Consider the following 23,416-nt stretch of genomic DNA (forward strand, 5'->3'; position numbering starts at 1 on the left):
TCACGACCTGACGCCTACGTCTCACTTCTTCCTAGGCATAATCTCTTGCACGAGGTAATTACGACCGCGTGTGTTACTGGTATTTACGCTCATCAGTGCGGGAGAGAAGCTTGAAGCGACGTGTTCGTTTCTCCCTTCAAGTTCGTCCTTCGATTCCGTCCAGATATCTTGCTCCTAACTAGCGATCCTAAAGCTGCATAGAAAACTTAAGGCTATACCCTGAAAACAATTCTGAAAAACTGCTCCCGAACCAGGGCGGACCTCAGAAACCCGTCCTTCCTTCTCCTCTCTTTCTCCTCCTCCCTTTCACCTTCTTGCCTTCCGAAGACCATCTCCTTCGCCAGAGACCATGAGTTCCTTCTTCCCCTCCCTTCCACCTCCCCCGGCTCCTCTCTTGACGGCCAGCAACTCGTCTACCACTTCCGCTCTCGGTCACCACGACCATCAACAGCCACAAAACGGGCAGAGCCTTCAAGCTCAACATCAAAGCTCGGACGAAGGAGAAGGGGGAGGGAGAAGAAGTGAAGAGGACAGGATCATGTTTGAAGGATTGAGGAAAGGGATGGATAGTTTGTTTGAAAAGATGGAAGGAGACGGATTAGCGTGAGTCTGCTCGTTTCTTCGTTTGAGTGGCGATCCAAGAGAGGGGGAGGAGAAGGAGAAGGGAGGAAGGTCGGTGGCCAGAGAAGGGTTCGCCACCTCCTTCTTCCCGTGCATGCATGTCTTTTTTGGCTTCTATGAGGAGCTCAGAGGCATCGCTGCCACTGCTTCCAGTCCTCCTGCTCGAAGGGAAGATGCGGTGAAGACGAGAAGAGCAACCGAGAGCATGAAAGCTGAGCTGACCTTCTCCTCCCTCCTTCTTCCGACTCCTCTCCCCTTGCTCCCTCTCAGTCAATCGGATGCCATCGACCGTCTCCAACGAGAAGTGAGACTCTGGAAGGAGAGCTACCTCAGCGTAGACAAGGAGAGAACTCTGTGAGTCTTCAGTTTCATCGTCTTCTTCCCACCTCTTCTCTCGTTCCTCCCTTCGAAGAAACGAACCTTGATTCCTTGAGCTCAACCGATCCTGACGTCCTCCCTCCTTCTCCTTCCTTCCTTCCCCTCCTTCTTTCCCGACTTCTTTCCCCTTGGCACCATGCAGTCTCCGAACCCAGCTCACTGCTCTTCAAGAATCCACCGCCGCCGCACCTCAACGTCACCAGCAGGAGCAGCTCGTTCCTTTCCATCAACCTGGAAGTCCCTCACCTCCCACCACTCATCTCAGCGTCGAAGGAGAGAGCACCACTTCGGCTGGAGATCATTCATCGGGAGGATCCCCTTTCACTACTATCGTCATTGACGGAGAAGCTCTCATGGTCAGTCGCTCTTTTTATTGGGATTTCAGCGAAGGAGGATGGAGAGAGGAGCTCGAGTCGAGCACGATGCTGACCTCTTCTGTTCGTTTTTGTTTGTACAGCTCTCCGAGACTCTTCTCAAGCAAGGAAAGCGAGGAGGTCAGTTTCATCTCGCTCCTCGTCCCCTTCTTGTGTCAGTCTCGCTGATAACCTTCCCTTTCCTCGCTCTCCCGCAGGTCTCAAGGCAGCCGAGATCCTCTTCACTGGTTTGAGAGAGATGGCTATGGCTATGGCTGGTCAGGAGAGCGACATCATCTGTCTCGGTTTCCTCGTTATTTCTAGGGTGAGCTCGCTTTCGTTCCTTCGTTTCTCATTCGAGACGATTCGCTGACTCTTCTCGTCTCCAGTTCGAGCTCGGAGAGCAACTCGTCGCTGTTCGTCCCACCTTCCCTCCTCTCTCTTCGCCTCTCGAGACGTATCTGACCCTTTTCTCGATCTCATTCAGTCTGGTGTCATTCCCTTCGGAAAAGTCTTTGACGACTTCTGTCTCGGAGTCGCAGATCACGCGTCCAACCTCTTCACCGTCGTCGACGTCCCTCCTGGCAAGGCCGAGTTCAAAGTCAAGGAATACGTCAACTTCTTCGCTGGACAGGATCTCTGCAAGATGGTCATCCTCGGAGGACCCAATGATGGAACTTACGAGCCCGTCCTCGCTTCCGCTGGAGACAAGGTCTTCGTCGTTCGTCCAATCCATCCGCTTTTTCTTCCTCGTCGAGTATTCTGTCGAACTAACGCGTCTTTCTCGACTCCCTTTCCAACCTCAATCTTTCAGGTCAACGTCCGAACCGAGACTGAAGGATTGGATCATGCTCTTTGGCCCTTCGAGGATCAGAGTGAGCTTTCCTTCCCTCCTCTCACCTTCCATCGATCGAAGCTGATCGATTCACTTCTCTTTACGTCTGCTTCCTCCAGTTATCGTCATTCCCGATGCTTTCTCTACCGAGATGACTGGCAAACGTCTACGGGAACGACGAAAGGCTCGAGCCGGTGCGTTTCCTTTCCTCGTCGCGTCTCTCTTTCTTCCTATTCTTGCTCTTCTCGTCGACTTTGAGCTGACCGGTTCTTATTTCTCCTCTTTATCTTGATTCAGCTCAACCTTCAACTTCAGCAGTCGTCATTCCTCTCCCTACTCCCGCCCAATCTCCCTCGACTCGACTCGCCGCTCTTCCCTCCGCCGTCCCCGTTCCAACTCGAAACGCCTCTGCTCCCCCTTCGCTTCTTTCCAAGAACCTCCAAGTCGTCGACAGCGAGATGTGGACGATCATGCGAACCGGAGAGAAGGTCAAGAAGGTCAAGAAGGAGGATCCTCCCCCTGCTGATAAGAAGAGGGAGAGAGGTGGATCAGGACGAGGTGGACGGGGAGGAGGAGGAAAGGGAGGCGGAACCGAGATGGATCAGGCTTACCTTGTGAGTGGATTTCTCCGCTCGAGGAGCTTCGAAACTCGCTGAGAGGACGAAGGGGATGAGACTTAAACGCAATACTGACGCGTCGTTTCCATCTTCTTACCTCCCAGGTCGTCAAGAGCTTGGATCCTCGACCTTGCCACATGACTTACCTCAGTCCCGATGGATGTGGACAGCCCGATACCTGGTACGTTGAAGATACATGGGAGTGAGAGAGGGAGGAGCGGAAACAGTCCTCAAATACTCCGACTGACGTTCTCGTCCCTTCTTTCCTCCTCTTTTTCTCTTTTTCTCTCCCTCTTCTCCTCCCTCTCTCTTTCTCCGACCTAACTCGCTCGTCACACGCTCGACTTTTGCACCCAGCATCTTCGGCCACGGATACGAACTCTCTCGAACCGAAATCTCGGCTGTTTCGAAGCTCGCTAAGGAGATGTGCTGCCCCAACTACAAGTGGGGAAAGTGCAAGAAGGACAACAACGACTGCATTTATAGTCACGAGGTGAGCCTTTCTCGTCCTTATCTTCCGTCCGAACCAAGGATCGTTCAAGCTGACCGACGACGCGTTTCGCTTCTCCTTTCCTCGCAGTGTCCTCGGTGCGTTCTGTCTCCTCGCTCCTCTCGGCTGCCAAGATCATCGCTGACACTAGTCTTCCTTTTTCGTCCACAGAGGTGACTCCTGCACCTTCGGAGAGAGCTGCTGGTTGTACGTTTCTTCTTCCTCTCCCGCCTCTCGTTCTCGCCTCCCGCTCTAACGCTGGCCTTCGTCTCGTCTTCTTTCCAGCCCTGAACACAACGGAACTCCTCTTCCCATGGTCAAGGCCGACTACCACTCCAACAACTCGAACGGAAGGAACCGAAGGAAGAAGTAGGAAAGCAGCTCGACGCGCTCTCTCTTCACCTTCCCTTCTCGTCTCTTCCCTCGTTTACTCGCACACCCCATGCCCCGTCGCACACGCTTTTGTTTGCTTCTTTTCATGCTTTTCCTTCTCGTTTCGTGTCTCGTAACTCCTCCTCTGTTTTATTAGGAAGCTCGTCTCTTTTCGACTTTGATCCCCTCCACTCTCGTTCGACGCTCGTGTCGTCGTCCCTCGTCCTGCACCACCACCACCCCTGCATTTCCCCTCGTTGCTTAGCTTTTTACTCGTTGTTGCATTACGTCTTTCTTTCCCTCGTCTTTCTTGCCCGCTCTCTCGCTTTCTCTTCGTCTTCGATCGATGGGTCTTCTTGCATGCTTTTTCGTCGTTCGACGCGTCGACTCGAACCGCCCACTTCGACGTCCTCCTTGTCCCTTTCCGTTCCTCCTGGTGTCCTCTCAAAGATGTCAGAGATCATTCGAGAATCTTTTTGATCTGGATTCAAGAACAAGAAGACCGTAAGAATGTTGCAGCTGTAAGTCCAACGGATGAATGGAAACGACGACGAACGGGACCGGGACTTGCCTCGTCCAGCTTCTCCTCAAGCAAGGAGATCTCGTTGGCAGCATTGATTTGATCTTCAAGACCTTCGGTGAGCCGACCCAATAACCCCGTACCTGGTACGATACGAACAGTCATGAAATATCGTTACTCCGCTCTCTCTCTGCTCTACAAGATCTACGTAGCAAACGTCAAAGCCGTCTCCCTAATCCTCAACCTCGCAGATCTCTCTCCCGGCCACTCGAACTTGACCCACTCGAGCGAAGCGGCCGTCGTCATGTTTCCTGATCGAACGAAGAAAGGAAAGAGAGGGACGCGTCGAGTCAGTTTCATCGCCCGTTTCTCTTCCTCCTCTTCCTTCGAGATGAACGCCGAGATGGAGGACAGAAGCTCACCTTCGTCTCCGATGTTAAAGTCATAGGTCTTGTAAGGATCTCCGGGTTTGGGCCCTCCTTGACGAGGAGGAGTTCCAACGTTGAAGAGCGATCCGAACGACATTCCGACCTTCCAGACGACGACTTTGCTCTCGTCGAGGGAGACGGTGACTCTGAGAGATTCGAAGATAAAAAGAGAAGGAGTCAGTAGAGAGAGAGGAAAAGCCGAGACGAAAGAAAGGACGACGGAAACAGAAAGGAAAGGAACGAACACTCGACGACCGTCCGGCGAAAAGCTGCAAGCCGTGATCTTGTGCTTGTGACCTTCGAGAACGAACAGACGAGTGGCAGTCTTGAGATCGTAGAGGATTCTGTAGACGGAAGGGAGGAAGAGGTCAGCGACGTTCGAGAAAAGGAAGGGAAGTCGGACTCACACTGCTCCTTCGTGAGTTCCGACTGCGAGTCGTTGAGACTTCCCGTGGAAGTCGATGGACGGGAATCTGGAAAGAAGAGGTCGAATTAGTACCGGAAGAAGAAGGCGAAGAAAAAAAGAGACTCACGTCGAGACCAACGAATCCAGAATCACCGTCGCCGTCTGCTGAACCGCGTCCCTCAAAACGGACACGTTCGGATCCAAACTCTTCACCACCGCCTCTGCAATCCTAGCCAAACTCGAGTACAGCACCAGCGGTCTCCTCTTGGCCATGAAGGCTACCAGCTTCATCGTCGCGTTCCTCTGAGCCGGCGTCGAAGCGTTGAGGATATCGAAGGCGAGGGTGGTCATGAAGAGGGGAGTGTTGGAGCTGGCGATTTGGAGAGTAGCGTGACGAGCTTGAGCTGCTAAGGAGGAGCTGTGACCGAAGGGAGCCTTTTGGGTTGCCAGACGGAAGAGGGACCGAAGGATTTCCATGGCGTCGATGTAGTGCTGCCAGATTTGGAAGCCGGACGAGCAGAGGTCGATGGCTAGTTGACGGTAAGGGGAGTCGTCGTCGTGAAGGTAGAAGGTGATGGAGGTGGAGACGTCTTTGAGGAGACTGAGGAGACGAAGCAAGAGAAGTCAGTTGAGGTTGAGTAGAGATAGGAGATGCGAAGAGCTCACGCAGGAGGGAAGAGAGAGTAATTCTCGACGGCGATCTGTCCGACGAGAACGAGAGCTCGAGCGGCGACCTCGCTGTTCTTGAGTCCGTCTGGTTGGCAGCAAGGGACTGCAGCAAAGGAAAGAGGCTCGTCAGACATGGGTTCAATCGAAACAAAGAGAAGAAGACTCACGCTCGTGTTGACATCGTTCGACGACGGCGAGGATCTCCTCGTCGGGAGTTTGAGCGAGTACGGATCCAAAGAGAACTCGAGCTGCTTGTTGGATCTCGACTGAAATAAGGCATCAAGAGGTGAAGAGTCAGGACGACTCTCGACGCCGAAGGAAGGAAATGGAAAGACTCACCCGACGAGTGAAGCCAGTACTCCGCGTAAAAAGCGAGAGTTGCGACCTGGAATCCCTCCCCGACCGTGTCCTGGAGTCGAGCGGCGTAGAATGAGATGACTTCGCTGGCTGCTGCCTCGTAGGCTGAAAGAACAGGAGAAGGAAATTTAACAAGAGAGAAGACATAATCAAAAAGAAGAGGAAAAACGAAGAGGAGACGAGACTCACTGTCGACCGAAAGGTACATCTGAAGAATGCTGACGATTGCGAGAGATCTGAACCCTGTGTGAGCAGGGGAGGTCTTCCAGACTCGGAAAGGATCGTCCTCCCTTGAGATGGTGACTGAACCGTCGGCTCTGTGGGAACACAAACGAAGGAAGGATCAGATCAGTCCGAACGGTCGACGCGTCTCAAAACAGAGGTTGAACTCACCCTCTCAACCCGACTCGAACACTCCCGTCTCTCCGCCTCACCAGCCCCAGTCCCTCTTCACACCTCGTATCCATCTCCTTGTCTAGTCCCCACGTGACCAAAGCCGAGAGAAGAGGAACGAGAGGTCGAAGCGTCTTGACGGGAGCTGGAGTTGCGACGTCCTCGAGCAAAAGCGCTGGTTCTTCGACGATGGGAGGTCGGATCTTAGCGTCGGGGGCGAGGAGGGTATGTAGAGCTCGAATGTCGAGGAGGATAGTGAGAGCTGAGGAAACGACCGGCGGGGTGTCAGTTCTTCGTTCGGGAGGGAGAGGAAAGAAGCGGAACGACGAACCTGCGTCGACCGAAGCAGAAGTGACAACTTGAGGAAGCGAAGAAACTGTATCCAGCGAGGTTTGATCCAAACGAGAGTCGATGCATCTGCCAAACCCAAACACGAGAGCAGCGTCGAACGAAGTCAGCTACAGCCCTCCCTCTTCTCCGCCCCCTCTCTCGAAATCGACGAACTCACACTTCCATCCAACCTCCCCTCTCAATCAACTCCTTCGCCTGGCCACCAGCCATCGATCTCCTCAACTCCTGACTCCTCAGATCCCACAGCCTCGCCTGCTCGTTCTCGTACATTAACAGGATGCTCTCCTCGTCGCCGATGTAGATCTTGGAGAGGGGAGCTCGAGTTCCGGGGATGAGGTAGAGGCTGTGACGAGCGAAGAAGATGGGAGGAAGAGTGAGTTAGAGGAAAGGAGCGGGAGAAGAAGAGAGGGAAGAAAACTCACAGCTCCAACCCGTCGAGCACAACGAATCCGATCGTTCCCTCTGCCGAAACACAAAGCAAGCATCCTCGTAGCCTTCCAGCAGTCCGTTCAGAAAGCATATGAATGGAGATGACGGGACTAGTGAACATCGACCAGCGACCTTGAAGGAGGAGGGAGCTGTAGTTGTCGAACGAAGTTCAAAGACGCGTCCAGTCAGATCGCCTGTTCTCTTCCCTCCCCTTTGTTCTCGAACACCAACTGTCTCTTCGATTTGAATCAAATTGAACTCACTCAGCGTCCCAAACTCCAACACTCCCATCATCCGCTCCTCCCACCACATGCTTCGTCCCCGTCCTCGAATTGTGCGCTCGAACGAGACAGGTGACGGATCCTTCGAGGGATCGAGTTTCCGAGGTGCCATCCGTCGAGGGTGTTGATGCTGAGGAAGGTGAAAGGACGGACGTGATGGAGAGTCGGGAGAGACGACCTTGATCTGAGGAACGGAACCAGAACGAGGCCGCGTCAGTTCGTTGTCTCCTCAGGTAGAAGAACGTCCGAGGAACAGGATTGAACGTACCATCTCCAACAAAGATCTGATCAATAGCTTCATCCCCAGCTGATAGCACGACCGTGGCCGAACTTGAGGGCCGCGGTGAAGCGATGATGATGATGTCCGAAAGGGAGATGGACGAGACGGAAGGCAGGAGGGAGATGATGAGTCCGGAGGGTGAGGAATCGACGAGGAAGGTTCCTCCTGTTGATATCGGCGAGAGAACGGATGAGTCGGTGGTGGAGAGGCTGATGGTGAGGGACTTTTCGAGCCTGGAGGGTCGAGAAAGAGAAGACGAAAGTCAGGACGCGTCGACTCGATTCGAGTCAGACGGAACGAAGAAAGACGAACCGATAGAGCACCACACCACCCTTCCTTTCCCCTACTGCTTCGACTCCATCCAAATCGGAAGCCACAAGGCTGTACACCGAGAGGTCGTTCTGTCCAGTCCCAAAACAAAAACATCAGCTTCGTCCTTCACCTTCCTCTTCTCATTTCGTCAAAGACTCACCTCACTCCTCAAAACCAACCCCTTTCCCTCATCTAAAACTTCCACCCCTTTCAAACCCTTCACCTCCAGCCTCGTCAGCACCTTCCTCTCCTTCTTTCCGTCCTGCCCAACGACCAACTCCCAAACCTCCACCCCTCCTGTTTCACCCTCGAACCAATCGACCCACCTCCCTGCTCCAAAGCTCAAACACCCTCCCCTCCCTGCCACTCCCAACTCGTTTGAAGACGACGCTACGAGACTCTGCACCTCCCCGAACGAAAGCGTCCAACCACCAGCGACCAACCCTCCCGCTCCGTCCGTGGTTGAAGAAGTTGGTTTGGAAGAGGCTGAAGCTCGATGGAAGAGATCCTTGAAGGCTTTGGTGACTACTTTGGCTGAGAGGTCTGTGCTGTGAGAGGAAGGAGCGGGTGGTGGTGGGGAGGAAGGATTGGGTGAGGAGGTTGGGGTTGAGGAGGTTGTGTTGGGGTTTGAAGGAGGGTGAGGATGGGAGTGAGGGTGAAGGGTGAAAGGGAGGAGGTGATGCGAAGGCGAGGACGAAGGTGAGAGGAGGAGTAGAGGAGCTGAGGAAGAAGGAAGCAGCAAAGAGAGGAAGAAAGTCAGGTCGGAGACGGAAGGACGGGAAGAGGGGACGCGTCGAACTCACGTTCTTCCTCTTTCGAAATCAGCTGGACCGTCGAAATGGCGAAGGGAAGGTCGGGCACAGGAGTTGGACAGGGGAGACACTCCATTTCCTCCAGGTCGAGAACGACGATCTTCGAGGAGCGAGAGGGAGATGGTGAATCGGAGGAGAAGGAAGGGTCCCAGGGAGGTGTTGTCGTCGAGCCGGTGATGATCGCTCGGTAGGTCTGTGGATCGAAACGAAGAGGGTCAGATCGAGAAGAAGGCAAAGCTAGGAAGGTCTGGTGAGCTCACCGAAGCAGACTTCGAGACAGCCATCGAGTTCCAAACGAAGGACGAGGACGCGACGGACGAAGGGATCTGAACCGTCGAGAGGCAGAGTCCATCGAGGAGGGAGAAGATGGACACATATCTGCATCGACGAAACACACTGTCAGCACTAGTTCGAGTGAACGAAAGAACGCAAATCGACTCACCCACTCCCCAACAAACACACCACCCACCCCCTCTCCTCCAGCACTTCCAACGCCTTCACGCCTCCCTCACCTCCTCCCACCCCAACCCCAGGCAGCACATGAACCACCCTCTTCCCTCCCTCCGAGCACTTCACATCAGCCCGACTCCCACCCTCCCTCGTCAAACCAAACGGAATCGCCGAAGGAGGAAGCGCTCCTCCCGCTCCCAATCGAGGCGAGGACGCTCCCTCCCTCAACGAACTGAACGAATGCCTCGACGATCCTGGAAGCGGCAGTCCTCCAGGTGGGAGGGTCGTAGGTGACTGTGGAAGCTTGACGAAATCCTCCGAGGGAGAAAGAGGAGCTGAAGCGGACGTTGAAGTGGATTCGCCTGCGTGAGGACCTGCGCCTGAGGCTGAGGAGATGCGACGGGAGGAGGAGAAGCTGGATCGATTGGAAGAGACGTTGGAGGCGTGGTGGAGAGGAGTTGGAGTTGGATGATGGAGGTTGGAAGGAGGAGGGGAGGAAGGTTTGTGGTGAAGGGAGAGAGATTCAAGAACATCTTCGAGGGAGGTGGTTGCTGTTCCGAGACCTCCTGCTCCTGAGAGGATCGAACTGATGCTGCCTCCTCCGTTTCTGCCTCTCCTACCACCACCACTACTGCTCGATTGTTCCAACAACCCTCTGAGCTCCTCCTTCCTCTCTCCCAACGTCTCCTCGCCCGTCGTAATCGTTGGAGGAGCCGCGACGGTCGCGCTCAGACCCGAGACGATCCTTCCCTTGTTGACGAGAGTTGAAGCCGAAGCTGGAGGAGGAGGAGTCGTGTTGGTAGCGATGGAGTATGCTGTATGGTTCGAAGCTATACTCGAAGTTGAAAGGACTCGGTTCCTTCCTGTTGGAGTTGCGTGAGGGAGGAGAGGGTTGCCGAGGTGATGGGCTGAAGTCGGTTTGGGAGAGGAGGAACGACTGGAGGGACGGAGAGGACGAGGGAATCGATGGGTTGGTGAGATGGTGGGAGCTTTGTTGTTGGGAGAGAGGGGAGCGAGTTCCGAGGAAGAGTCGTCCGTGGTGGTGATCTCAGGGAGGGACGGAAGAGGAGGGAAGGACGTTGAGCTCGACGATCCTCCTCCTCCGGCGATGGTTCCTCCTCCTCCTTCTACCACTCCACCCGTTCGAGTCTCCTGATCCCGATCGTCGTCACAAGGGACTATCCAGAGAGTTCCATCGTCGCATCCTACGACCAGTCCTCTTCTTCGAGAAGAAGAGTCGGCCTCGTCGTCGTTGAATCCGTACGATGCGACTGCCGTTGGACGAGCGAGAGGGATAGGAGAAGGGTAGTGCTCCAGAGATGAAGAAGAGGGAGAGATAGGGATGGAGGAAACGTCGAAGGTAAAGGGAATAACGAGAGGAGCGTCTTTGAGGATGTGAGGGGAGGGCATCGTCGTGGGAAGAAGGAAGGAGGGAGGGAGGAGGAGCCGAGGAGTTGACCGATGGATGGATTTGAGCTGGATCAAGAAGAAAGTAGGACCCTGAGTTAGTATGCATCTTATCTTAATCTTATCTTCTCTCATCTCGGGGTAGATCTGGTTCCGAGAGAGTGAGCAGAGCCACTCCTCAACGTCGACCTCTCCCTCCCTCCTCGCCCATCTCCCTTCCCTTCTCTCCTCTGCCTCTCCCTCTCCTCCGCTCAAACTCACCCAAAGTAGATTTCCCCTCAGACCACAGTAGACAGTCTCTCCAAGATTCGTAGGAATCCGTTGATCCTAGAGAAAAGAGAAAGGGAGGGTTGTTGGCGTTGAAGGAAACTCGAGGGCTTCTCGAGACTTGAGCTCAACTTCGGGAAGGTGACGCGTTCTTTTTGTCTTTATATCCCTTCCTCTCACAAAACAAAAATCACAACAAAGTAAAAAACCTTCTCTTCTCTGAGAGATCTCATCAATTTCCTTCCCTTCCATCACGAGCGTCGCCTCAGAGTCAGTCAGACCGGTCAGATGTCGCCGCCGAGACGATCTCGATTTGGACGACGTCGCTCTTCCTCCCACTCAACCATCACCATCTCCACCACCTCAGAAACCTCAAACTCACACTCTACTCTCCTCTTCGCCTCTCTCTTATCTAATCAACCATGGTGCGTCGCTTTCTCCCAACGACGGATGCTCGCTCGTCGTGTGCTCGTCCGACGTTGCCTTCTGACCTTCCTTCTCCCTTCTCTAATCAGTCCCACCACCCAGCTTCCACCCTCTCAGGATTATGTTTCGCCGGAGGAATTTACGGTTCGCTCCTCCCTTTTCTCTTTTCTCTTCTCTTCTCTTCTCGTAGAAACGTTCATTCGTTCGAGCTCGAGCTCAACCAATCCCCCTCCTCCCCTCTCTCCTCTCCTCTCCTCTCCCCTCCCTCCGTTCTCCAGGCTTCACCAAGACCAGATCCCTCCCTTCCCTCATCGGTGGATTCGCCATCGGATCCCTCTACGCTCTCTCGGCCATGAGGATCAAAGAAGGGCTAGACTACGGCTACGAGACCGCTGGTGAGCACGAAGCCCATCGCCTCGCCGCTCCGTTGGCCGCGAGCTCAGCTCACCCCTTGCTTCCTTTTTTTTCAGCTGGAACGTCTGCTCTGCTGTTGGCGGTGTCGGCTCCTCGGTTCAGGAAGGCTACGGCTCCCAAGATCCTTTGTACGTTCGCCTTTACAGAAGAGGAGGGAAGGGAGGGTCGGTGAAGCGCTAGTCCGTCCGACAAGGCCCGACCGTTTCGAGCTCACTTTTCTTTCGCTCTTCGCGTTTACAGCTGGACTGGGAGTGCTAGGTGGGGGTTACTACGGGAAGCAGGTGAGCGCCGTTTCGCCCTTCTCGTTGGGCGGGAGGAGGGAGAGAAGGAGACGTCGAGCTGACGTTGGGTTGTGTTTTTGTTCGTTGTTGCAGGTGTACGACTTTAGGCAGTAGGAGGAACGAAAGGTTGCAAAATTGAAACGAACCCCCAATCTCATGAACGATCCAAACCTCTCTCTCTGTTGGGGTTCGTGCTAGAGCGAAGGAAGGAAGGACGACGACGACGAGGGCGCGACGGATCCAGTTGAAAACTCAACGACTTTCAAACGAGGAGAGCAGAAGGAGCAAGAGAACCAGTATTCCATTGGTTAGGTATCGAGTTGCTGTAAGAATGGTGGGATCTAAGCGAATCGACTTCCAAACAGGCTTCGGTAAGGCGAGAAGGGCGAGCTTCGAGCGTTTCCTGCTCCGACGAGGTTGAAGGACGAGGAGGACGAGGGAGAGGAGCGTGGGGAGGGAGTTCTGGATTTGAGATGAGCGAAGAGAGAGGTGAGTTAGTACGGAGTGCAGGGAGAGGTGACGGACGAAGGTGGACGGGGAAGACGAGTGGGAGACGAAGGAAGGAGGAAGGGAAAGGAAAGGAGGGAGGACTCACGACGAGTAGGCCTTGATAGCGAATCGAATGAGCTTGTTACAGTTCTTAGCGTGACCTCCGTGATGTTGAGATTTGGCTCGGATAGGCTTGTGGGCTCGATGTCTAGTTGGACAAAAGGGGAAAGAGGGAAAAAGAAGACGAGTCAGTTGAGCTCGACGGTTCCTTCCTTCCCTCGTCTGCAACCCCTCTAGGGACCACAGCACAGACAAGTCCAAAACCAGAACCAAGGGACGTACCTCCTTCCTCGCCACGTTCCAATAGTAAACAGATGCATAATCTGAGCATTCTCACTCCTCTTCTTATCGACCTCAATCTCGATGTGCCTCAAGGAATCGTCCTCCTCCCTCTCCTCCTTTGTCCTCTCCGCTCCACCTTCCTCCTCCCCCTTCGCCGACTTCAACACCTCAGGGTTCCCCAGGGGATCGACGACGGGCGTGAGGGAGGGGAGTTCGGAGGTGGTGGTGGAGGAGAGGTAGGCGGTTAAGGAAGCGATTTGAGGTTCGGTGAGATCTCCAACGCGGGTGTGGTAAGGGATCGAGAGACGGGAGAGGACGAGAGGAGCGAGCGAGTGGCCGATTCCGAAGAATTTGGTGATGGCGAGCTGGGAAGAGAGAGATAGAGGGTGGAAGGAAAGAGGGAGGAAGGAAGGAAGGGAGGAAGGAAAAGTGAGCTCGAGGTTTCGTTTCTTCCCTTCCGTTTTTCTCCTCGCCTCCCCTCTCTCCTTCTCGCTACCTGGACAGCAATGGGAACGTCGTACTCACAAACATGTGAGAGTTGTCCGACAAGTTCTGACCCATCAACTGGAGACCCAGCTTTCTCGTGACTTGCATCGGGAAGGAGGAAGAGAAGGAGGGGAAGGGAAGGGAGGTGCTGGTGTGGGTCCTTGGAGAGCTCGAGAGAGAGGTCAAAGAGCTGATGTCCTAGGGAGAGGGTGATAGGTTGGAAGAGGAGGTGAGAAAGCGAGGGAGGGTGTTTCTTTTGAGACGAGGGTGATGGTTGGAGTCGGGAAGGGAGGGAGTGGGACAGGTTCAAGAGGTGCAGATTCAGGCTCCGCTTTTTCTTTTTTATCTATTCCGTACAGGCGACCTCAGTGGGAGGAAAGAATGTTGCTTCTGGAGCTGAAAGGTGAGCCAGAATGGGTATTGGACTGAGGCTGACTCAAATTCACGTTTTCTCGTTTTCCAGCTGGTCGAAAAAAGGGTCGCGTCGCCAAACATCTTCTTGACGAGGCTCTTTCCTTGCCTTCTCATCCCTCGACCCCTATGACTTGATACGTCCTGAAAGGATGGCCTGTGAGATTATGCAACCTCGTCTACGCAACCTCAAGACAGCAAAGACGAGGCTCATCAGACCGCGTCGCACGAGCGAGCTCTAGCCTCCCTCGGTTCAGCTTTGTGTTGATCCGGATTCTCACACTCCTACAAGACATGCTTAAAGTGGTTATGTCCGTCTGACTGAGCCCAAAGAGCACGAGAGAAGGCTCGAGGCGAGAGTCGGGAAATGATGGTCAATTCGACGCGTCGCGTTTCCCTCATTCTCCCACTTCTCGCGGAGAACTTTCATACTTGACTCTAAAACACCCCTTAACGATATCTTTTCGTGTCTTTCTTCTCCATCTCTCCCTCTCGTCCAATGGTGACTTCAGAGACACGATTGAGACGACGTTTATCGACGTCGACGTCAAGCTCTCTTCTGCCTTTCGCTTTGTTGCATGACTCCTCAAATCTTCGCGGCTCTCAATGACTCGATGATTAACAAGCTAATAGATGGTTACCGAGTGGCTGTTCGAGTTGTTGACCTTTCCGGCGTGTGAGGGCAAGACGGGCGGCGGGAAGTTGAGGAGAGAAAGTGTCGCTCCCGCCGGCTTGTATTCGTTGAACTCGGCTTTGCAGCTGAAGATTCTGCATCTCGAGATCCTCAATGGACGTTCTAGATGCTGACCTAGCTTCAGGTTCGATCTCCACGACGAGAAAAGGACGACGCGTCGAACAGAGATCTGGTTCGATCTGGTTCGATCTCTCGGTCTGTCCTTTTCTTTTCGATCTACCGACTGACCAACGCGTCGCTGCCGTTCCCGTAGCATGGGCATGCTTGCCCGACGACCCTCCCAAGGCGCCCTTCCGTTAACCAACGGCTGTGGGGCAATTTTTGGTGCATCCTTTCGCAAAACCACGCTCGTAACTACTAACTCGCTTCGGGTGAGATGACCCCGTCGCCGAGGCCCTTCAGTCTTGATCTCGTTCCTGAAAGAAAGGGGTGAAAGACGGGTCCTGCTCTTCTTTCTTCCTTCCTTCGAGAAGATATCTCAGACTGATCTCAAAGGCCTTCCTTGTGACCTCAGCGGAAAGTTTGAGAGCCAAAAAGGGGAATGGCGAGGCTCTGTTGGTCTGAAAGCTTGAGCGTCTCAGACCGCCGCGAACCAAACTCGCATCCGGCGCCCTTCGAGCAATCCTTTCGTCCTCTTTGATCTCTTCCCTCTTTCGATCCCAACCTCCATCCTCTCGACACACCTCCTTTCCTCCTCCCTTCTCCCCTCCTCTCCCTCTTCGACACCATGTCGATACCTCCTCCCAACCCTGAGGCTCTCGACGCTCAAACCACCGCTCCTGCCTCTCCTCCTCCTCCTCCTCGAGCCCGTCGATTCTCTCGAGCTGGATCCTCCAAATCGTCCACCACCGTCAACGAGAACGAAGAACACTCTCGACCCGACTTCAGCAAGCACGCCTCCGTCTGGGGAGAGGAAATCTCTGTCAATCGACCCATCGACGTCAACGATCCTGGATTCCCAGCCCTCAAGCGAGCTCTGACCGGATCGAGGCATGAGGATGATTGGACTCTCGAGAAGCAGCTCAAGGGAGCTCAGAAGAATCTTCAAGATCAAGGTCACACTACCGACAAGCGACTCGATGTTTCCTGGCATGGTTTGAGCGTTCGAGGTGTTGGAAAGGACGCCATGGTGAGCTCAACCTCCTATGTTTCTTCTTCCCCTCTTCCCCTCCTCCCTCTCCTTCCCTCCGAATCACGCTCTGTCGCCGTTTCCGCCTTTCTTTTACTGATCCTGCTCTCTTCCCTGTCATTCTCTTTCTCCTATAGTACGGTGATGATATCGGCTCGTGAGTCCTCCTTCTTCTCTCTTCCTCGGGCTCCTCGACCTCTTCCCCTCCCCTTCACCCTCCCCCTCAGCTCTACCCCTTCTTGTGGCTCGTGCTGAAGATGCTGAGGTTTTCGATGCTGACCTCCTTTCGCTTCCTTCTCTTCTCAGCATGTTCAACCCTTTCACCAAGCTCCAGGATTCCAAACGATCCAAGCCCACCAACGTCTCCGATTCAGAGAAGTCGACCTCCGCCGCCGAGGAGGGACTCGGAAAGAACGAGAAGTACTTGTTGCGAGACTTCAACGGTGTTCTCAAGGCTGGAGAGATGGCTCTCGTCGTAGGACGACCTGGTTCCGGATGCACTACGTTCTTGAAGGTGAGTTAAGTTTGAGAAATCGTCCCAGTCCGGCGACGCGTCTTCCAAGGCCGAGCTCGACGTTCTCCTTCCCTTTCTGACGCCTCCTATTCGCTCTTTCTTTCCTTTTTCTTACAAAAAGTCTATCACCAACCTCAGACATGGATACGCGGGAGTTGATGGAGAGGTCTGCTACGGAGACATGACTGCAAAGGATGCTGAAAAGGTCAGTAGTTTGGTTCCGAGGCCCTTCCCCTCCTTCCTTCCTCCTCGAACGGCGATCACCCTGTCCATCGGCGCCCATCAGTCGCTGACAGCTGTTTTTTTTTCGACTTTTTCAGTACCCTGGACAGATCGTTTTCAACGCTGAGGATGATACTCACTACCCCGTCCTCACCGTCGCTCAAACCCTCGAGTTCGCCCTCAAGATGAAGACTCCTCGAATCCGACCTGACGGACAGTCCAGGTCGCAGTACGAGGCCGAATACCTCGATACTCTTCTCAAGACCTTCGGAATCGAGCACGCCAGAGATACCGTCGTCGGAAACGAGAACGTACGAGGAGTTTCTGGTGGAGAGAGGAAACGAGTGTCGATGTAAGTCTTCTCGAGTTTCAGATCCAACTAGAGAGAGAGTCGGCTGACTCCTTCTTTCTTCTCTTCGCTCGAACAGTGCTGAAGTCCTCGTCAATAGGGCTTCCGTCGTGGCCTGGGACAATTCATCTCGAGGACTCGATGGTTCGTTCTATCTTTCTTCCTCCCATCTCCCGCTCCCCTCCCGCTCTCCTTCCCGCTGATCTCTTTTCCTTTCGCCTGCGATGTCTACAGCTTCTACCGCCCTGGAGTACACTCGATCCATCAGGACCTTGACCGATGTTCTCGGATCTACCACCTTCGTCTCGCTTTGTGAGTTGGAACTTGTCCTTACAAAAGAAGGAAAAAGGAGAGCGGGAAGCTCGAGCTCAACTGACGCGTCCGGTTCCTTCCCTCTTCGAACTCCAGACCAGGCTGGAAACCAGATCTACAACCTCTTCGACAAGGTTCTGGTGATCGCTGCTGGGGAGTGCATCTACTGGTGAGTTTAAGAAGGAGAAAGGAGGAGGGGGGAAAACCGAAGCGACAGATCGCTGACTTCGTTTCTTTTCTTTCGCTTTCCTCAGGGGACCTCGATCCGAAGCTCGACCCTACTTCGAGGGACTCGGATTCGTCGTCGCACCCGGATCCAACATCGCCGACTACTTGACCGGTGTCACCGTCGCCACCGAACGAATCATCGACGAGAGCAAGAAGGGATCCGCTCCCGTCACCGTCGAGGACTTTGTTCGAGCCTACCGATCCTCCGAGGTCTGTCAAGCTGCCACCGCCGAGCTCGAGCAACACCTCGCTGCCTCGGAGTCTCGAGCGAACCAGACTAGCGGATTCAAGGAGGTCGTCAAGGCCGAGCAGGCTAAGGGTGGAAAGGGAGTCTACACCGCCGGCTTGTGGACGCAGGTCAAGGCTTGCACGACTCAGCAGTACCAGCTCATGTGGAACGACAAGGGTGAGCCTTGCTTCTTCGCTTTCGACTCGAGTACGTTTTTCTGACCTTTCCCTTCCCTTCGTAGCTTCGATCATCATCAAGCAAGGATCCTCCGTCGTCCAATCGATCATCTTGGGTTCCCTCTTCTACAACCTCCCTCAGAACACCAACGGACTTTTCACTCGAGGAGGAACTCTCTTCTTCATTCTACTTTTCAACGCATTGCTAGGAATGACTGAGGTCACCACCAGTTTCGAAGGAAGAGCGATTTTGGCAAAGCACAAGGTGCGTCGCTCGTCTCCTTTCTTTTCCCTTCCTCCCTCTTCCTTCTCCCCTCCCTCCCTCCCACCTCAACTCTTTTTCGAATTAACTATCGCACACTCTTCGACTCCCCCGGCTCATCCATTCTCTCGAATCCTTCGTCTGCCCACAAAACCCTCGCTCACCCTCTTCCCTTCTTTGCCTCTTCCTCTCAGTCCTTCGCCATGTACCGACCTGGAGCCGTCGTTCTCGCCAAGGTCCTCGCCGATTTCCCTATCCTCGTTGCCCAGGTCACCATCTTCCTGCTCCCTATCTACTTCGTGAGTCTTCTTCGACCTCCTCTCTCGTTCCTTGACTCGACTTGAGAACTGATCCGCGTCTCTCTTTCCCCAAACAGATGGCTGGCCTCAAGATGTCTGGAACCGCTTTCATGACCCTCTGGGCGATGTGAGTACCCCGACTTCGACACTCCTCCCCCGAACTCCCTCAAACTCTGAACTGACCGTCTCCTCTTCCTCTCAAAGTACCTACGTTACGACCCTCGCCCTCCTCGCCTTTTTCCGAGCCATCGGATACAACTTCTCGTCCTTCGAAGGAGCCTCCTCCGTCTCTGGACTCATGGTCGGACTTCTGATTCTTTACACTGGTTACCTGATTCCTCAGAGCTCGTGAGTCCTCCTTCGAAACCTCGTCGAACCCGACGCGTCGAGTCTGACCCTTGCTTTCTCCCTTCTCTCTTCAGCATGAAGCCTTGGCTTGCCTGTTCGTCCTCTCCTCTCTCATCCTCGACGTGAACGAGTCTGATCCCTTTCGATGCTTCTTTTCTGCAGGGACTCGATGGTTAAACCCTCTCTACTACGGACTCGAGGCTGGAATGGCGAACGAGTTCCACGACCTCGACTTCGACTGTGTTGGTGCTTCGCTCGTTCCTTCCGGTCCTGGATACGCTACCGATGCCGGAAACTTCGTCTGCAGTGTTCAAGGAAGTGTTGTTGGAGAGAACTTCGTAGGAGGAGATGCATACGTTCGTCCTCTCGGTCTCTCCCCTCTCGCTTTTCTTCGACTTCGGCTGACCTTCGTTCCCCCCTCTCTTCTCCCCTGCAGATCAACCAAGCTCTCGGATACTCGTACAACCATCTCGGACGAAACGTTCGTTGCACACCCTTCTCCTGTTCTCGAAAAGACCTCGAGCTGAACTTTGCCCTCGTCTCTTTTTCGCCAGGTCGGAATCATCCTCGCCTTCTGGATCTTCTTCATCTTCCTTACCATTCTCGGTGTAGAGAGGCTGAAGGCCGCCGGAGCTCAGAAGAGCTACCTCCTTTTCCAACGAACCAACGACAAGAACGAATCGGCTGCCATCGCCAACGGAGGATCTCCCGTCGACGAGGAGCAGGGAGACGTTTCGATGCAGCCCATCGGAGAACAACGATCATCTAAGGAAGCTCCTGCCGCCAACCAGATTCTCGAGAAGTCTACTACCGTCTTCACCTGGAAACAGCTCGATTACACCGGCAGGTCTCAATCTCCTCGAGTTCCCTCGCTCCCGCATTTCTCTCTCGTTGCTGACCTCATCTCTTTCACTCTCTCAGTCCCCGTCAAGGGAGGCCACCGTCAACTTCTCAACCAAGTCCAAGGATACACGAAGCCCGGTACTTTGACAGCTTTGATGGGGTGCGTTTTTCCCTCCTCTTGTCTCTCTCGTCGCGTCTTGAACGATCGAACTGACTCCTTCAACCTCCTTCGATTTTAATAGAGCTTCTGGTGCTGGAAAGAGTGAGCAACACAACTTTTGGGTCTCATCTCGTCTCGTCTTTCATCGCTGACTACTTTCCATCACTCTCCTTTCTCCTCAGCTACCCTTCTCGACGTCCTGGCCCTTCGAAAGGACGAGGGAGTCGTCGCTGGTGACATCAACGTCGATGGCCGTGCCCTCGGAGCTTCGTTCCAGAGGACTACCGGATACGTTGGTCAGATGGATGTCCACGAGGTTCGTTCTGCTCTTCCCTCTCTCTCCGCATTTGTCTTCCGTTCGCTGACCTTCGTCGAATCCTTCAGCCCACCACCACCGTCAGGGAGGCTCTGATCTTCTCGGCTCTTCTTCGACAACCTGCCGCCACTCCCTACGAGGAAAAGATCGCCTTCGTCGACACTGTCATTGATCTTCTCGAATTGGGCGACCTCAAGAACGCGTTCATCGGAACTGGCCTCGCTGGTGAGTCGACGGAGAGGTCGACGCACGCGTCGAGCTCGTTCGAAGCTGACTTCCTCTTCTTCCATCCTTCTTTTAGGTCTCGGTGTTGAGCAGAGGAAGCGTGTCACCATCGGAGTCGAGGTGCGTCTGAAGCGAGGAGAGCAGGGGAAGAAGACGCGTGGCTGATCGTCTCCCTCCTTCGTTCCCTTTTCACAGTTGGTCGCCAAACCTATCTTGCTCTTCCTCGACGAACCTACCTCTGGACTCGACGGACAATCTTCGTTCAACATCCTCCGATTCTTGAGGAAGCTCGCCGACGCAGGACAGTCTATGCTCGTCACTATCCATCAGCCCTCCGCCTTGCTCTTCTCTCAGTTCGATCGACTTCTTCTTCTCGCTCGAGGTGGACGTGAGTTCAAAACTCGGCTCTTCTTCTCGTCTTCCCTCCACTCACGCCCTTGCCCTTCTTTCGCCTCTTCAGACACTGTCTACTTCGGAGAGCTCGGAGAACATGGAGCTACGATGAAGGACTACTTTGCTCGAAACGGAATCTCGTGCCCCGACGACGCCAACCCAGCCGAAGTGAGCTCTCTCTCTCCTCACTCCCTTTCTCCGCTACACTTGCTGACTTTATACCTTCCTGCAGTTCATGATCGACGTCGTGTCGGGTAGCTTGTCCAAGGGCAAGGATTGGAACGAGATCTGGCTCAACTCTCCCGAGTACAAGTCGGTCACGCAGGAGATCGAAGACCTCAACGCCGAGTGTGCTGCTAAGCCTCCTTCTTACCAGGAGGATGGTCTTGTCTACGCTACCTCCATGGCTACTCAGTTCAAGCTCGTCATTCACAGGTCCAGGTGAGTTGACGAACGAATCTTCGTCTCCTCGACGCGTCTCCTTTCTTTCGCTGACTCTGTTCTACTTTTCTCCTTCTCTCCCCTCAGCGTCTCGATGTACCGAAGCACCGAGTACTTCCAAGGAAAGCTTGGTCTTCACATGTGAGTATAGGCTGCTCTCTGTCTTTGCTCGTTCGTCGAGAGCTGATCCTTTCCTCACGTCGTCTCGATCCAGTGGAACCGCCCTCCTCAACGGTCTCTCGTTCCTTCAACTCGATAACTCGGTCGCCTCGCTTCAGAACAGGCTTTTCACGGTCTTCCAGGGAATGTTCATCGCCCCCGGACTCCTCAACCAGGTCCAACCTCGATTCCTTGACGCTCGAATGCTCTTCGAGGGACGCGAGAAGCAGGTTCGTCCCTTTCTCTCTCTTCGCCTTCCTTCAGAGTCTGACCATCTTCTTGCTTTCCTCAGTCTCGAATGTACCACTGGCTTCCTTTCGTCACCGGACAGCTCGTCGGAGAACTTCCCTATCTCATCCTCTGCACGACTTTGTACTGTGCGTCGCGTCCCTCTCGTTCTCTTTCTTTTCGTCGAGTCCTCTTCGCTGACCCTTCTTTTCTCACCCATTCTTCAGACGTTATCTGGTTCTTCGTTGTCTTCCCCGTTGGACTCAGCACTGATCCTATCCACGGAGGAGGTTCGTTCTCTTTTCGCCTCCCCTTCGATACGCGTCGTGCTGACTTCTCTTCGTTTCGTCCTCAGGCATGTACGCGATGCTCCTTCTCTACCACCTCTTCACTCTCCTCTTCGGAATGGTACGTCTACTGTCTTTCCTCCTACAGTCGGAGCTCGTGCTGACCGACCTCTCGTTATTTCTCCAGTCCATCGCCGCTTTGGCGGGAAACGCCCAGCAGGCTGCCCTCATCGTCCCTATCTTCCTCGGTATCTTTGCCTCCTTCTCTGGAGTCCTCGTCCCCTACGCCCAGATTACCGCCTTCTGGAGATACTGGCTCTACTACCTCAACCCTTGGTCGTATGCTCTCGGTGGACAGGTTCGAAAAACTTTCATATCACTGCAGGCAGAGCTCGCAAAGACTCGAATGCTGACTCGGCTCGTCTCTTCCTCTTCTGCAGGTCTTCTACGCCTTGCGAGACATCCCCGTCGTCTGCTCCGACCGAGAGTTTGCTACTTTCCCTCCTATTTCCGGACAGACCTGTGGAGGTGAGTTGACTCGAGCTCGAAGCGAAGAAGCGAAATCGAAGCTAACCTCCTTCCCTTTCTCGCAGAGTACCTCGCCCCCTTCCTCTCCTACCTCGGTCAGGGATACGTCGACGACCCTTCGGCCACTGATGAGTGCAAGTTCTGTACATACAACAACGGTAACCAAGTGGGTAAAAGTTTGACTAAAGAGTGTGGCAGGAGTCTGGAAGACGCGTCGAAGCTCGAGCGACCCGAAGCGTCGCTGACTCCCCCTTCTTCCTCTTCCTCTCTTTTCTCTGCAGTACCTCGCTAGCGTCAACCTCACCAAGGGATCCGACGGAGGACGAAACATCGGAATCACCGCCCTCTACACCAGTCAGTCCTCATTTCCCTCTCCCGTCGCTCTTTCTTCCTCTCCATTGACTGACCTTCTTCTCTCCCTTCTCCTCTTCCTCCCTAGTTGCTTGCCTCGGACTCGTCTTCCTCTTCATGGGGATCCGATCAAGGCCCAACAAGAAGGCCAAGGCTTAATCGACCTCTTCTCCCACTCTCGTTCTCTTCTCTCTCATACCTAGATGCCTCGACTCGTTCATGTTTCATCTCCTCTCACCTTCCCTTCGCGTTTCAACTTGTTTCCCTATCTACCTTCGCGACTCTCGGTCCCTTCTCTAGCTTTAGCTACTCTAATCTCGGTCCTTCAGTCTTGGTTTGCGCTATCCTTCTCGACTCGGTTTCTGATCTCTCGAATGATCTTTACTTCAACGCTTCGAGCTCGAAAAAGACGTGTGACTCCTTCACTCCTCGCTTTCATCGGGTCGTATATCGAAGCAGCTCTCGGGTGTCTTCTAGCCACAAACTGAGAGGAAGCAAATTGAAATCGAAAAGAAACGACGCGTCGAACGACCCTCCTCCAACCTCAGACCTCCGTTATGGCCACCAACCCGACATCCCCCCCCCCCCCTAACGCCACCAGACCAGGTTCCCATCTGTCTTCGTCGAGTACAGAGTTTGACGAAAACCTAGCGAAAAGAAGAGAAGGGAGAGGTCAGACGGGTCGATTCGAACGAGCACGGTTTGCTTACGAGTCACGACAAGAGGAGAGGGAGGTAGACCAGATGGCTCTTTGGACCGGTTTCGATTGCCTTCGCAAGAGAGTGATATCAGCTGGGGCTTCAGTATACCTGGTTTTGGAAGAAGGTTGCTGAGGATAGTTTCGGA

General features: G+C 54.1%; 6 protein-coding genes across 6 annotated transcripts; 3 read left to right on the top strand and 3 right to left on the bottom strand.

The window, feature by feature from the left end:
* The first annotated feature begins 309 nt into the window (after positions 1-309).
* BDY24DRAFT_388815 (uncharacterized protein) lies at positions 310-4,053 on the top strand. The gene is made up of 15 exons (XM_076640430.1): positions 310-603; positions 892-975; positions 1,142-1,355; positions 1,457-1,493; positions 1,571-1,677; positions 1,742-1,768; positions 1,840-2,073; positions 2,167-2,227; positions 2,307-2,381; positions 2,485-2,801; positions 2,909-2,985; positions 3,162-3,297; positions 3,385-3,392; positions 3,466-3,501; positions 3,580-4,053. The coding sequence occupies exons 1-15, from the start codon at positions 350-352 to the stop codon at positions 3,665-3,667; spliced, it is 1,755 nt and encodes a 584-aa protein (XP_076496691.1). The 5' UTR covers positions 310-349; the 3' UTR covers positions 3,668-4,053.
* Positions 4,054-4,320: 267 nt separating this feature from the next.
* On the bottom strand, positions 4,321-7,591 carry BDY24DRAFT_388819 (WD40 repeat domain-containing protein). The gene is made up of 14 exons (XM_076640431.1): positions 7,483-7,591; positions 7,213-7,368; positions 6,948-7,133; positions 6,771-6,856; positions 6,440-6,701; positions 6,236-6,363; positions 6,029-6,151; positions 5,857-5,955; positions 5,687-5,792; positions 5,148-5,621; positions 5,022-5,087; positions 4,860-4,958; positions 4,609-4,760; positions 4,321-4,497 (listed from the first exon to the last, which is right to left on the bottom strand). Exons 2-14 carry the CDS (start codon positions 7,338-7,340, stop codon positions 4,391-4,393), a joined length of 2,016 nt encoding a protein of 671 aa, XP_076496692.1. The 5' UTR covers positions 7,341-7,368; positions 7,483-7,591; the 3' UTR covers positions 4,321-4,390.
* Positions 7,592-8,418: 827 nt separating this feature from the next.
* BDY24DRAFT_388821 (uncharacterized protein) lies at positions 8,419-9,453 on the bottom strand (the record flags this gene model as incomplete). The annotated part of the gene is made up of 4 exons (XM_076640432.1): positions 8,419-8,812; positions 8,896-9,097; positions 9,165-9,282; positions 9,347-9,453. Coding segments are annotated over 4 exons (821 nt in total), but the record flags the coding sequence as incomplete, so codon positions are not given.
* Positions 9,454-11,296: 1,843 nt separating this feature from the next.
* TMH11 (Tmh11p) lies at positions 11,297-12,378 on the top strand. The gene is made up of 6 exons (XM_076640433.1): positions 11,297-11,453; positions 11,544-11,598; positions 11,733-11,849; positions 11,925-11,996; positions 12,109-12,149; positions 12,243-12,378. The coding sequence occupies exons 1-6, from the start codon at positions 11,451-11,453 to the stop codon at positions 12,261-12,263; spliced, it is 309 nt and encodes a 102-aa protein (XP_076496694.1). The 5' UTR covers positions 11,297-11,450; the 3' UTR covers positions 12,264-12,378.
* On the bottom strand, positions 12,379-13,814 carry BDY24DRAFT_388827 (uncharacterized protein). Its single transcript, XM_076640434.1, has 4 exons — positions 13,506-13,814; positions 12,981-13,345; positions 12,745-12,846; positions 12,379-12,611 (listed from the first exon to the last, which is right to left on the bottom strand). Exons 1-4 carry the CDS (start codon positions 13,572-13,574, stop codon positions 12,491-12,493), a joined length of 657 nt encoding a protein of 218 aa, XP_076496695.1. The 5' UTR covers positions 13,575-13,814; the 3' UTR covers positions 12,379-12,490.
* A 1,871-nt stretch (positions 13,815-15,685) lies between these two features.
* BDY24DRAFT_388831 (ABC-2 type transporter) lies at positions 15,686-22,960 on the top strand. The gene is made up of 34 exons (XM_076640435.1): positions 15,686-15,857; positions 16,007-16,214; positions 16,336-16,419; positions 16,535-16,788; positions 16,865-16,929; positions 17,020-17,097; positions 17,194-17,266; positions 17,352-17,731; positions 17,796-17,995; positions 18,187-18,291; positions 18,369-18,418; positions 18,496-18,639; positions 18,714-18,733; positions 18,802-18,995; positions 19,076-19,120; positions 19,194-19,482; positions 19,561-19,642; positions 19,725-19,744; positions 19,825-19,958; positions 20,027-20,183; positions 20,260-20,303; positions 20,379-20,571; positions 20,644-20,744; positions 20,809-21,017; positions 21,105-21,158; positions 21,232-21,406; positions 21,469-21,553; positions 21,632-21,694; positions 21,760-21,812; positions 21,879-22,049; positions 22,132-22,219; positions 22,285-22,385; positions 22,501-22,573; positions 22,659-22,960. Exons 2-34 carry the CDS (start codon positions 16,008-16,010, stop codon positions 22,727-22,729), a joined length of 4,062 nt encoding a protein of 1,353 aa, XP_076496696.1. The 5' UTR covers positions 15,686-15,857; position 16,007; the 3' UTR covers positions 22,730-22,960.
* The last annotated feature ends 456 nt before the right edge of the window (positions 22,961-23,416 follow it).

The sequence above is a fragment of the Mrakia frigida genome (genome assembly GCF_051309035.1).
Source record: "Mrakia frigida strain ATCC 22029 unplaced genomic scaffold BDY24scaffold_15, whole genome shotgun sequence".
NCBI lineage: Eukaryota > Fungi > Basidiomycota > Tremellomycetes > Cystofilobasidiales > Mrakiaceae > Mrakia > Mrakia frigida.

Coding starts and splice junctions, on each gene's coding strand:
- BDY24DRAFT_388827 (XM_076640434.1), bottom strand. CDS start 13,574: ATGCAAGTCACGAGAAAGCTGGGTCTCCAGTTGATGGGTCAGAACTTG. Junction 13,346..13,505: donor CGGACAACTCTCACATGTTT/GTGAGTACGACG, acceptor CTCTCTTCCCAG/CTCGCCATCACCAAATTCTT. Junction 12,612..12,744: donor GCTATCAAGGCCTACTCGTC/GTGAGTCCTCCC, acceptor TCTCAAATCCAG/AACTCCCTCCCCACGCTCCT.
- BDY24DRAFT_388815 (XM_076640430.1), top strand. CDS start 350: ATGAGTTCCTTCTTCCCCTCCCTTCCACCTCCCCCGGCTCCTCTCTTG. Junction 2,074..2,166: donor CTGGAGACAAGGTCTTCGTC/GTTCGTCCAATC, acceptor TCAATCTTTCAG/GTCAACGTCCGAACCGAGAC. Junction 2,382..2,484: donor ACGACGAAAGGCTCGAGCCG/GTGCGTTTCCTT, acceptor ATCTTGATTCAG/CTCAACCTTCAACTTCAGCA.
- BDY24DRAFT_388831 (XM_076640435.1), top strand. CDS start 16,008: ATGTTCAACCCTTTCACCAAGCTCCAGGATTCCAAACGATCCAAGCCC. Junction 18,996..19,075: donor TCGTAGGAGGAGATGCATAC/GTTCGTCCTCTC, acceptor TCTCCCCTGCAG/ATCAACCAAGCTCTCGGATA. Junction 20,184..20,259: donor CATCGGAACTGGCCTCGCTG/GTGAGTCGACGG, acceptor TCCTTCTTTTAG/GTCTCGGTGTTGAGCAGAGG.
- TMH11 (XM_076640433.1), top strand. Junction 11,599..11,732: donor TTTCGCCGGAGGAATTTACG/GTTCGCTCCTCC, acceptor TCCGTTCTCCAG/GCTTCACCAAGACCAGATCC. Junction 12,150..12,242: donor GGGGTTACTACGGGAAGCAG/GTGAGCGCCGTT, acceptor TCGTTGTTGCAG/GTGTACGACTTTAGGCAGTA.
- BDY24DRAFT_388819 (XM_076640431.1), bottom strand. CDS start 7,340: ATGTTCACTAGTCCCGTCATCTCCATTCATATGCTTTCTGAACGGACT. Junction 5,956..6,028: donor GTACTGGCTTCACTCGTCGG/GTGAGTCTTTCC, acceptor GCCTTATTTCAG/TCGAGATCCAACAAGCAGCT. Junction 5,088..5,147: donor CTGGATTCGTTGGTCTCGAC/GTGAGTCTCTTT, acceptor TCTTCTTTCCAG/ATTCCCGTCCATCGACTTCC.